General features: G+C 47.8%; 1 protein-coding gene across 3 annotated transcripts in view; it reads right to left on the reverse strand.

The window, feature by feature from the left end:
• The window catches only part of EXOC6B (exocyst complex component 6B), a 624,130-nt gene that overhangs the window by 160,717 nt on the left and 451,296 nt on the right, over positions 1 to 12,117 (reverse strand). For 2 of the 3 annotated variants that reach the window (XM_069066557.1, XM_069066565.1), the window contains exon 20: positions 6,946 to 7,019. In XM_069066557.1, the coding sequence (XP_068922658.1) occupies positions 6,946 to 7,019 (74 nt within the window). Of the gene's footprint in view, positions 1 to 5,173; positions 6,025 to 6,945; positions 7,020 to 12,117 lie in introns of those variants that run through there. The other variant, XM_069066574.1, reaches the window with a different exon arrangement.

Below are 12,117 nucleotides of genomic sequence, written 5' to 3' on the forward strand. Positions count from 1 at the left end.
AGAGGTGGCCATACTTTTCACAGGAAGGAACATGTAATTTTAACTGGAAGGGACCTTTGAGACCGCTGAGTCCTGCCGCTTCATGGGTGAGCAAGGGGAGGCCGAGACGAACGAAGCAGCCTGCTTTGAGTCACGTCAGGAGCGAGGGGCAGAGCTGGGGTTTGAAGGCAGCCCTCTGGCCGCACCACACACATGACGAACTTGCCACGGGGCTCCTGCCCATCCACATGACAAAGGGCACCTCGGGCTCTGAGACTTCTCTTTGTAACAACAGGAATGACCACCCTGGAAACTCCCATGGTGGGATTCCCGACCACGGCCTCAGAGCTGGAAGTAGGCTGACCCCTCACTCTGCAGGCAGCCAACTAAAGGGCAGGCTGGCAAAATGTCTTGTTCATGGTCACAAAGGGAAGGAGTACCGAGCCAGGATTCAAACCTGGGTCTTGTTCTTCACACCAAATGCTCTTTCCATTCACTGTGCAATGCATTAACTCACAAACTGCCTCATTCTAGGGGTCACTTATCAGGTTAGGAAGCATTTAGTTAGTGTCCACTAATGCACCAGACACCATGCACATTTTCTAGAGGGGTGGGTGAGACTTCTACTTTAGGATAGCCAAATACAGATGGAGTGGAGAGGAGAGACTCTTGAAGCAAGAAGCCCAACCAAAAGGCCATCGCAGGACTCTAGGCTTATGAGGTGAAGAAGAGATGATCCCTGGGTAGTGGGAGAGAGTTTGCAAAGGCAGGACTTGAGAGCAGATTGGCCACGGAAGGGTTGGAGGAAGGTGTCGAGGACTGTGAGACTGAGGACCTGGGAGGCCAGGGGTGCTCTCAACAGCTACAGGGGAGTCAGGCAAGAGGAAGGTCTGGGGGGAAAGACAAGCCCTCCAGCTGTGGACATGGTGAGTAGAAAATACAAGGACATCAGTGCAGATGGAGAAGACAGACTGGAGATTAACAAAGGGGTTAGTGCTGGGGGAAGCAGGCCTGAGAGAAGATAAAGGAATCCATGGCATTGCAGATGAGGATTCCACCACGTGAAACAGTTTAGACTAGACCCTGGGTAGGCTCCTGTGGGAAACCATTAGTGGGCATGCCCCAGAGGGAGGCTCTGCTCTGCAGGCTTGGAGACGATGGTCAGCATCATGGCTGAGGATGAAGCCTGCCCCCTCCGCCCAGAAAGCGCAGAGGTGACATGTTAGCCTAGGACGGAGGTGGAGGAATTCGCTCCTGACTGACTCCACATCCAGTTCTCTATACATTCCATGCCCCCCTAAATGTCTATTGGCCTGAGGCCGTCTGATATGGATGAAATCCTATCATTTCCTCATCCACACAAAGGAACAGAAGTAAAAGCACCAAGGTGCTGGGACTGCTGTCATCTGTCCAGAGCTGATGGGATGGAGCACAGATGCTGCATTCAGGGATTCAGGAAAAGGTGTGTTACTTGGGCTATCAGGTAGGTCTGGCCCCAAAGCTGGGAAGAGAAAGCAGGGATCTCTGGATTCGCAGTGCCTGGGCCAGCCCTCATGGAGAGAGATAATGCAAAGAAACATACTCTTGCCTTTTCAATCCAAATAAGGGAGCACAGTTATGGACGCTCTTAGACCTTCCTTTCACACACCCCTCCCCACCAATGCAGCTTTGAAGATCTGGAGATGCTTTACGGTCATCCCTCTCAACTTCTCACCCCGTCCCTGGGAGAGGACAGGGGCCCCACGGGGCCCAGCAATCAAGCTAGGAAAAGCAAGTCACCAGGTCCTTTGTTCAAGGTCACATAGGGTATTAGCACCAGCGCCAGAAATAGGCTCTCAGTCTCCTGACTCCCAATTCCATGCCATCTCCTGAGAACTCCTGCAAGTCCCCACAGCAGGACCTTTTTGGCATCTGAGGCCTAAAAATCCCAATGCCTCAGTACTCATGGAAGCCAGGCCCATGTGTGATCCAGCAGAAGCCTCCCTTCCCCTCCCCTCCCAATTCTGTTAATGGGCACCCCAAGACCAGTGAACTCTTAAAGCAAGGGTTCAGAATGGCTTCCAACTGCCTCTTTTTGCTGACCCATCAGGAATAGACCCTGAGTTATATGAGTCCCAAGATCATTCCCAAAATAACTACAGGGGGCCAAAGCCCGTCTTCTCCTTCTATTGGCTCTTGCTCACAAAGCCCCAGAGTGTGGACAGAGCACCCCAGGAGTTAGCTAAAGAGAACACTGAGCTCACCCACCCCACCTAGGGCGATTCTTTGCACAGAGATCACTTTTGCTTCCTGAGTACCCTAGCTAGCTCCTACCTCAGGCTGTCCCCTCTGTGGCTCCCCACCTCCCCCTCCTCAACAAGCTCTTTTACTGTGGGAATCAGAAAGGCCCAGACACAGGGTGGCTCCAGCAGAGCGAATGAGCAGCTGGTCGAGAGGAGAGACAACCCCAGAGGATGAGGTCGCTTGGTGGAGAAGGATTCAAAAAGGAAGCTGTCACCAGCGACTATAAATACTAGCTTGGATATATACTGTATCTGGCAAGTCCAGCTTTTACTGGAAGTGGTTTTTCCACTGAGGGTAAAATGAAATTAAATGATTATTAAATAAAAGTAAGATTTTTCCATATGAGCAAATTGGCAGTTAAGCAAGACAGGAGTGTTCCCAGCCTTAAATTTCCTCTTATCCAGTGACCTTTGCTGGCTTTGGGGGTGGAGGCAACGAGGGGAACACGGCACATCTCAGAGGAAGCACAGATGAATGCTCTGCTTCTCCCAGGACATGCGGATTTCTAGGCCTAGCCACGAAAGGATCTCAGCTCCTGAGTCTATCAATGACCTAAAATGCCAGCTCCTTTTCAAAGGCGGCCAAGAGGGTTACAGATTGTTCCTCCCAAGTTCTAGCTTCAGCTCCTTGTTTATAAGGCAGGTGTGCCTCTGCGACGGAAAGGCACGGTGTTTACTTCAGGCTGTAGGTGCACAAATTGGAGACTAACTGGTCTAGAGGGAATGTCAGCAGCTGAAGCTAAACAAAGCAGTCTACACCTCGGGATGACTCTGCTGTACAAATGCTGCTGCCCAGGAGTCCCATTCAGGAGGTCTGATGCAACGTCCTTTTCCACTGCTTGTATAATCCAGTCCATTCAACTTCAAAAGAAAGTTAGGCATGTAGGAAGTAAACAACCATGGGGCACAAGGAAGAGAAAACAGCCTCATCTCCCTGAAGAGGAAACCATTCTGAAGGGACAGCAATTCTTTAAAGGGCCCAGGGAAAAAAGGAGTCCTTCTCTCTCCAATGAGGAGGGGCCGTGTTACGTGTCTCCCACAGCTGTGGCCGGGGGTACCCAGAATGCCTGGGGGTGCCCAGAATGCTTGAGAGTACCCAGAATGGTTGCGGGGAGCCCAGAATGCTTGAGAGTACCCAGAATGGTTGGGGGGGCCAGAATGCTTGGGGGTACCCAGAATGTCTGGGGGTGCCCAGAATGCTTGGGGGTGCCTAGAATGCCTGAGGTACCCAGAATGCCCAGGGGTGCCCAGAATGCCCGGGGGTGCCCAGAATGCTTGAGAGTACCCAGAATGGTTGGGCGGCCCAGAATGCCTAGGGGTGTCCAGAATGCTTGAGAGTACCCAGAATGGTTGGGCGGCCCAGAATGCTTGGGGGTACCCAGAATGGTTGGGGGTGGGCTGGCATTCATAAACAGTGTAAGATGAGGAAGAGGCAGAAGAAGAAGAGGGGAAAGAAAAAGAAGTCAAGGGAGAAGTGTCAGTATGGAGTTTAGAGAGGCTGGCCCAGACTTTTGGGAGAGGGGATGGCAGAAATGCCATCCTCCACGCTGACAACAATAATCTCCTTCCTAGGCATTCCCCAATAAATTTTAAATACGGTTTCCTCTCCCACCTCCAATGTCCTTTTTCCTCTTCTCTGTCTATCCACTTCTCACCCATTGTTGAAGGCCCAAGACCCATTTCCTCCAGGAAGACCTCTATAACTCCTCTGGCCTTACTGCCCTTCCTGACCACTGAATGACTGCCCTATACAGTTTGGCCTTTGAACAAAGGCTGTTAGTCTCCAGTTGCTTCATGTGGTTAACTCCAGACTTCCCAGAGAGAATGTAAGTTTCTCATGAGCAGGGATCATGTTATATAGGCAGTTCTAGGAAGGCAAGGCGTATAGAATAAATACTTGCTGGAATGCCTGAAACAGATGGGCAGAGCTGGAAGGGACCTCAGAGGCCATATGGTCCAGTCCATTTTTACAGATGAGGAAACTGAGGCCCAAGGGGGTCGAACTGCTATGTTATAACACAAAGTCATATACTGGTTTGCCTAATACTCTGTCCTAGAAGACTATAAATCATTAATAATTCAAGCGTGAATGAAGTGCTTTATGAGTAAGCCCTCTCTGCTAGTCCCCCTCAAGATTTAACATTAGCCCAAGCATGAACTTGAGCCACAATAGTACAAAATCCTTGTGCACGTGTGTGTGAAGTGGTGTCCCAACCCTACAGTAACTGACCTAAGCTGTATGTAATGATGAAGGCACAGATACCAGAGACGGGGTTTGTGGCTTGAGCTATCGAATCTATGGTTTAACCTTCAGATTCTGTCTCACTGCTCTCCTCAAGAAGAAGGCAGAAGCTGAAAAGAGAAGGGAGAGCACAGAGCCTTCACCACCAACCTGTCTCCTTCCTAGGGAAGGAGGCTTGGGCATCTCCCCAGCGGCATCTAATGGGTACCCATCATGCCCTGTGGAGTCACACCACTGAAGGCCAGGGGAGCTAATTGAGGTTCACGCGAATATCCTCTGACCCTTAGCAGTGTTATTCTGTTTAATGTTGTGGAATTCAGAAGATACAGGCACTTTTAAGGCACCTTAGTACAAAATCAGTATGGTTTTGAAAAACCTTTGAATGACCTGAGATGGCCAGACATTTGTAGCTCAGGAAGTGCTGGGAGCTTCCCCTCACCCCCTGCAACCTGCTGCCCTTGAGAGATGGCCTAGGTGGTCACTCCCTGATCCCTGCCTCCCACCTCTCCTCATCCAGTGTTCCCTCTGTGATAACAGGTTAGAAAGAAGAACTCTCTGAAGCATTTCCACAGTGACATGAGATTTCAGAGGAAAAGGTCAAAATTCAAATGTGCCTTCAACCAAATTATCTGAAATTTTGTTTTCTCCTTCCCCCAAAATGCACTTTCCAAAAGGAGAAGTAAAAAGAGCAGGAATAAAGACAACAGAGAACAGGGACTTCGGTGTCCTCGCGTAGGCCACAAGGGTGGCTGAGAAGCGGGTCCTGGAGGCCAGGCCTGGCTCAGGCCCTCACCGGTTCACACCAACATTTCATGCGCACATGCGCACACACATACACACACGCATACACACTGCTTTCCACAGGGACCACAGACCACTTACGAGTGATCACACTTGCTCCCAAGAGCCCAGCACTTCTAGGGATGTGTCATTACTGAGAACAGACATTTTCCTCTTTTTAACAAACCCGAGTTGCCTTAAAGGTTCAGGCGATGAAACGAAGGAGAAAAAGCCAAGATTCCTCCCCACTGCAGAAACCCCCAAGCAAACCTCCCCCTGCCCATCTCACACCCACCATGGGGAAAACAGGCTGAAGCCCCCGCGCGACCACTACACCCATGGGGGGGCGCAGGGGGCTCTGCACTGTGGAAACAGATACTCCAGGCCATTTGGGACCACGCTGAGAATAGAGCCCATGTGGCAGAGAGCCTGCAGCCCCTCCTGGGCCCACAAACAGATATGAAGCTGACACACGTCTCTGGGACGCGGCTTGAATCCTCAACCCTTGGTGGGTCTTCTGCTTCCCGCCCAACAGCGCTTTCCAGAAGTGTCATCAGATGACAGATGGCGCCACCCATCCGTGAGGATGCCGGGGTGACTCAGGCCATCCATTACAGGTTCAAAGCTGTTCTGGCATGAATCGAGTCCCAGTGGTGAGGAGATCATCGATACAAGGGGTCCTACAGCTTTAAGAACTACTCTGGGCATCTCCAAGTTTTCAGAATGCAAACTATGTCAGCCCTGAAACCAAGAAGCACTGCATCATCGTGGCAGCAGAAACAAAGCCAGCCCCCCTTTTTTAACGGACAAAAAAATGATTGTTTTAATAAGGAGGGAGACATCAGTCATTGACTCTCACTTCATTCACCCTTCTCTCCAAGCCCATCCATCTTCAGAGAGAAGAGATGGCAGCGCCCAGCTCATTCCCCCCCCCACCCCGCTCTGGCCCCAGTCGCCCACCCCCACATTGCCCAGGCCTCTCGACCTGACCATCTCAGTCCGGGAGCCCTTTCCCCTAGATCAGGCTGCCAAGGCTCCGCAATGCGCCAGGCCCTGCCATGGCCAAGGGGCGCCTTGTGACCCAGGCAGGACAGGTAGGGCACTGCCCAATCACCTTCCTGAACGACCCCTCTGTCACTCCTGGTTGAGAGCGGCCTGACACCAGGGAGGTGTGAGGGGGCAGGAGGCCAAACCAACAACCCAAATGCAAATCCCTTTGCCCTCCTGAAACGTCTCTCCCAGCATTATATGGGAACAAAAGTTCCCTGGGCAGGCGTCTCTGCATCACTGCCTTCACTGTTAACAACACCTGCTCAGTGTCAGCTTGCAGGGCTTTGGCGTTATCTTTCTGCTGTGTCTGCAGAAGCTAACTCTGGCACAATGGGGCCCAGTGCTTGGGGGTCACTTGAGTCCCTCTCCCCTCTGGGTCTCTCCTCCCACTCTCTGCCTCCCCCTCCACCCCTGCCATTCACCTCCACCATAGCAAAGGACCCCAGATAGCTAAATAAAAGGGGTGGCCTCAAACACAGGGAAAAAACCTTAGGTCTCCAGCGTGAATCGCCAACACCAATCCCCCCCTCCCCTCCCCTTTTCCTTAAGACCTGATGGTCTTCAGTCACACATCTTAAAAGAAAAACAAAAAACAAAAACACAAAGACTTACTTGTCTCAAGTCGATGAAGGCCAACTGCAGCGTGTCCTCCTGGAACCCAGGCACCGGGCCGGATCTGGCAAACTCTGTGGGAAAGAAAAGAGGATGAAAAGCGCCTTTAACTAACCATGGACAGGGAGATTGGCAGACGGATGACGGGGAAGACAAGAGAGGCTGGGGGAGAGGAGGCCTGAGCGTCTAAGGAGCCATGCCTCTCGCCCTTCAACTTCTTTGTTTGCCCTTCAAAATTCGTGTCATCAAAACACCATTAATTCCAGCGTCCTGACAGCAAGGAGACTGTACTGAGTCGACCTGAGCGTTATTCCCATGAGCCGCGCTGGGCTTCAGAGTATTTGTTTGGTGAATGGACAAACAACTTGCAAAGGAGAAGGGAGGGGGAGAAGAAAAAGAAGTTTTTCCTCTCAACACAATCAAATCTTCAGCTGTGAAACTCTTTTCAGTTCCAAAAGCTATTTATATTTTAGGTCGCTCAAGGAATTTTCTAATTTCACGCCTGTCACCTCATTCCCCAAGCATTCATCAAAAAATATTCCCTACCATATCATTAATTATGCCCTCACTGATTATCTGTATTATCTCACGGGTGTGTGATTGCCAGCATGTGCGCACATACACATAGCGTGTGCACACACACACACACACACACACACATAGCATGCACACACACACACAGCAACAACTATCCCAATTCTGCACTCAATTTTTCAGCATGGGACCACTTGTAGATATGAAAAGGTCTACTGGAATACCCTTCCCCCAAAAGCAAAGAGAACATCTGCAAATTTTGAGCTTTCTGTACCCCCTATGTTAGAGCCCCTCCCTGAAATTTTCTCTTCTCTTCCTTCTGCTCCAAACTGGTTTCAATGCAAAGAGACCACGTAAAGACAAGCTGCCATTTACAGGAGCGCCTTGGGTACATGCTTGGTTTACGGCTCTGGCTTGGAAGTCGTTAACAAGAAGATAACTACACGGGGCTGTGGGGACAGATACAAGCCTCGGAGAAGAATGTCAAGTTTTATTGCCCAAGTCCTGTTACATATGAAATCAAAAGGTCTTGTTTAGGCCCACAAACAGCAGCAAAATCAAGGGGCAAGATGACAACTCTATCTTCACAGTATGCTGAAGCAGAGATGTAAAAGGCATTTACCACTGACTCAATGTTTGTCCTGAGAAAAGTTTAGGAATAATTCAATGCAAAACATGATAGGAGAACGTTTTATACTCAGCTAAGCTCTGGTCTACACCTGAATTTCAGAATCAGTTTGTAGGGATTTACTATCATGTGTTTTTTAAAAAAATTAAATTAGCAAGATCCAATCAAGTACTACAATCTGTGTTGGTGGCTGGATTTACTCAAATGATCACATTCAAGCAGTTATGGAAGCCAATGACAATAATATCCACTCTATAAAATGCTTTTGATCTGGGGGCATCTTACATATGCAGTGTCTTCATAAAGTCCATATACATGTTTACACTTCAATCATTTGTTTCAGGTAGAAAGAAACCACTTAAAAGTAAATGGGTAAAGTAAATTGTATCCAACATTCTTATTCTAGCTTCTATGATTAAAGAAAAATATCTATTATAGATAAGAAGGTAAACTACCCTCAGGAAGACACCATTCAAATCTAGCACTTGTAACACCACTTACAGACAAGTTCTATGATCCCTTACAATTGTTCGAGCTTGAAAATGGCACGAGGGCTTCATGAAGACCTTTCACATACAGAGCGAAGAGGTATATATCATTCAGTGGGTTCATAATCTCATCAAGGTGAATGTTCTCTCCAGTGTTATTTTTGTCTATCTATCTTTTCTGAGGCTCTGTTCAATGTGTCAGCTGCTTTCCTCTTGGCCTCTAAACATTACACGGCACCCCCAAGCGGCATAAAGTTTCTCCACCGACATACCAGTCTTCCCTCTTGATACAGGATTTGCCCATGTCCCTTTCTGGTCATGCCTCTCTTGGACGCTAATGCTCCTCACTTACTCTGGAATGAGACTGCCAATGTTGTGGGGATTTAATTCCTCCAAAAGTACATCACTGGATTGGTACTGATTTTAAGTACAGACAATTAGCTTAGTTTTCTAGATTGTCTAAGACTCTAGATGTTCTAAAACTTAAAAAGAAATTCCAGACTGTCTAAAACTTCTCAGCACACTCAACCCATCTTTTTCTTCCATGATTTCCCTATGACTACAAAGGCAGAAGGCCTGGGGGATATTCTGCAATGTTCTTTGCTTTGTGGGTTTCTGTACCCAAAGCATCTGTCATCTAGTTGCCTACATAATGGGGTGGATGAGCCCTTCTATGGGTAGCTAGCACCGTTCTGCTCCTGAGACTGAGCTCGAATCCTTGTCCAAAGGAATGCATATAAAATCCCCTGAGAGCTTGAAGATGATGCCATTTATAAGGAGCCTTCCATGGGCTCAGCAGCAGCTCTGTGTGGGCTGAATTCTTTAACCTCCCTTGCCTTGTTTCCTCATCAGTATAATGAAAGGGCTGGAATGGGGGACTTCTAACTCAAAATCTATGAATCCATGAAGCCATCTTCAGGCTCTCAGAATGTAGTCTTCCATTCTGATTTTCTCCTTTGTTACTCAAGGTACCATTGAACCACAAGAGATGTGACTTTAAAGTAGAATCACAGAACTTGGACGAAGAATCTCAAAGAAGATCCAGGCTGACTTATATATGAGTTAGACTCATCTCTACAGTTCCCCCCACCCCCAGCCCTTGCCTACAACAACTGGCCATCCAGCCTTGCTGCTAAGAACTCTTAATGACTGGAAGGCTTACTAACTTTTGAGGTGCCCCATCTTACTCTTGGACAGCTATAATTGCTAAGAAGAATTTTCCCCTAACAATAAGAAGAAATCTGTCTCTCTACAGCTTCTACCCATTCCTCCTAATTATGCCACTCAGGGTCAGCCAGAATGAGTCAAATTTCTCTTCTACATGATGCTTTTAGCATTTTCCAGGCTAAACACTACCAGTTACATCAAGGGATGCACACTTGGCTTTTGGTTTCTGTAATAGTAATGGCATTTAAAGATTTCCCTGTATTGGCTTGGTTTTTGGTTTGATTGTGTTAAAACCCAGAGCTTGTTAATCCCACTTGTGGGATGGACTTGTTGAGGTGAAAAGAGAGTCCTGAACTGGGAGGAGCTGGTTACTGTAGATTTGGAGAGACACAAGAGAGAGGCAGAAGAACTTTTTGGAAGCAGCACCCTCGTGGAGGCAGAGAGAGACTGAGAGGATTGCTGAGGGCCGCTTTGAATTGCCCTGGACTTTTGAGACCTGCCCCCAGAGCTGCCAAGGACTGAGGAGACATGGCTGTTTTGCTGGTACTTTGTCTGTCTGTTTTGATGTTGTTTTGCCAGATTTGTCCACTGGTGAAAGACAGTCCTGTTGTTGAAGAAGTTCTGGAACCTGGCTGTTGGTTAAGAGCTCCTGAGACTGTCCTGCAGACAGAGAGTGAATACTGTCCACTGGTGAAGGACAGTGCTGTTGTTGCAGGGGTCTGGGAACCTTTCTGTTGGTTCAGAAGCCCTGAAGAAGGATTTTCTTGTTGTATGTTTACAGAAATCCTGGGAGAGGGCTTTGCTAATGTTTTCAGGGGTTCTAGGACTGTTCTGCAGACAGAGGATGAATTAATGAAGAGACTGGCAATGTATCTTGTGGCCTTGCTAAGCTTTGTCTCCCCAGGAACAAAGATTGCTGAGAACTTGCCTGTGTCAAGATGAAGAAAAGACCTCCATTTGGGTATTAAGTGCTGTGCTTAAACTTGTTGTAACTCTTGGGATAGATTCAATTGTGATCCAGGGGTGGGGAACTTTTGACCTTTTTGTGTTCTATGATTGAACAAATGAATGTACTTTACTTATGATTGGAAACTAATCTCCATTTGAGAAGAGGGGCTTTGTGATGGACTAAACGAAGGTACAGCCTAGGGGTGGAGTAGTATTTAGAACAGGGACTTTGTAATTGATTGAATGAATGTAAGGTCCTGGGGTGGGGTAGTACTTGGAGATTATTTAATCACACTTAGTAAATGCTGTATTTTGAATGATATCATATTTTGATCTTCTCTGTTCTTAATTTTTCACTGAATAAAATGGAGAGCACCCATGCTGGAATTTTGAACTTTGGGAAGTTGCCTTTGCTTGGCATTACATTACAGTTTCTCTCCTCTGGGTGCAATCCATGCTGCCAATATCATCCCTAAGATGAGGCACCTAGATAATGTAAATATGGTCTGAAGAGGGAAAAGAATGGATCTCCATCTAGACACTGGCCTTCTCTGAATGCATTCTAAGATCACATGAGCCTTCTTGGTTGTTATGGCCCATAGTTAACTCACCTCTAGCCTAAGTCCCTGAAACTATGAGGCCTTTCAGCTATGAAATGGCATCTTGTCATACCTCTTGTGATTAATCTTCAGTTCACAACTCACACACAAAACCCTCTCATTACACACACACACACACACACACACACACACACACACACACACACACTTTCATCACTTTATATTGTCGGACTCTGTGCAGTCTTGATTGTATAATCTTGTTCCCATGTGCCAGTCTACCCAACAGGATGCCCAGACTAGCCATGACTTCATTCCTTGCAGGCTGTGCTCTGAATCTCCTGACTCTGTTTTCCTCCCCTTTTCTCCCCTCCATTTTCAGCTTTTTATGTAAATTCCTTGAAGATGAGTGGTCCAGCTGATTTTACTTTTACATCCTGTACAGTTGCCTAGTATAAGCTTAGCTCATTCATTTACTCATTCAACTAAAATTTAATTAAATCTCTATTGTTAGGCACTGTGCTAGGGCTGCAGATACCAAGAACTATATGACAAAGGTACCCAGACTAACGTGGATAAAATTTTCTCTCTCGGATCTTGTGCTCACTGTATTAGTCAGTCATCAGTTAAGCAACTACAGTGGCTGAAGGGCTTAGGCTAGAGAATATGAAGCAGTCAGATGGGGCCTTGCTGGGAGCAAGGCTGTCCATTAAGAAGAGAGCCATCTAGTCAGGGGACAGAGGAAGCTCAGGGCAGATCAGTGGGAGAAGCATCAAGCTTGGCGAACAGAGAAGAGGGACGACAAAACGATCAAGTAAAGGAAGGCGATGGGAGGCAGGCCTGGACGGTG

Source organism: Petaurus breviceps, unplaced genomic scaffold (assembly GCF_028583685.1).
Source record: "Petaurus breviceps papuanus isolate PSGF00001 unplaced genomic scaffold, PetGlider_PUasm1.0 139, whole genome shotgun sequence".
Classification (NCBI taxonomy): Eukaryota; Metazoa; Chordata; class Mammalia; order Diprotodontia; family Petauridae; genus Petaurus; species Petaurus breviceps.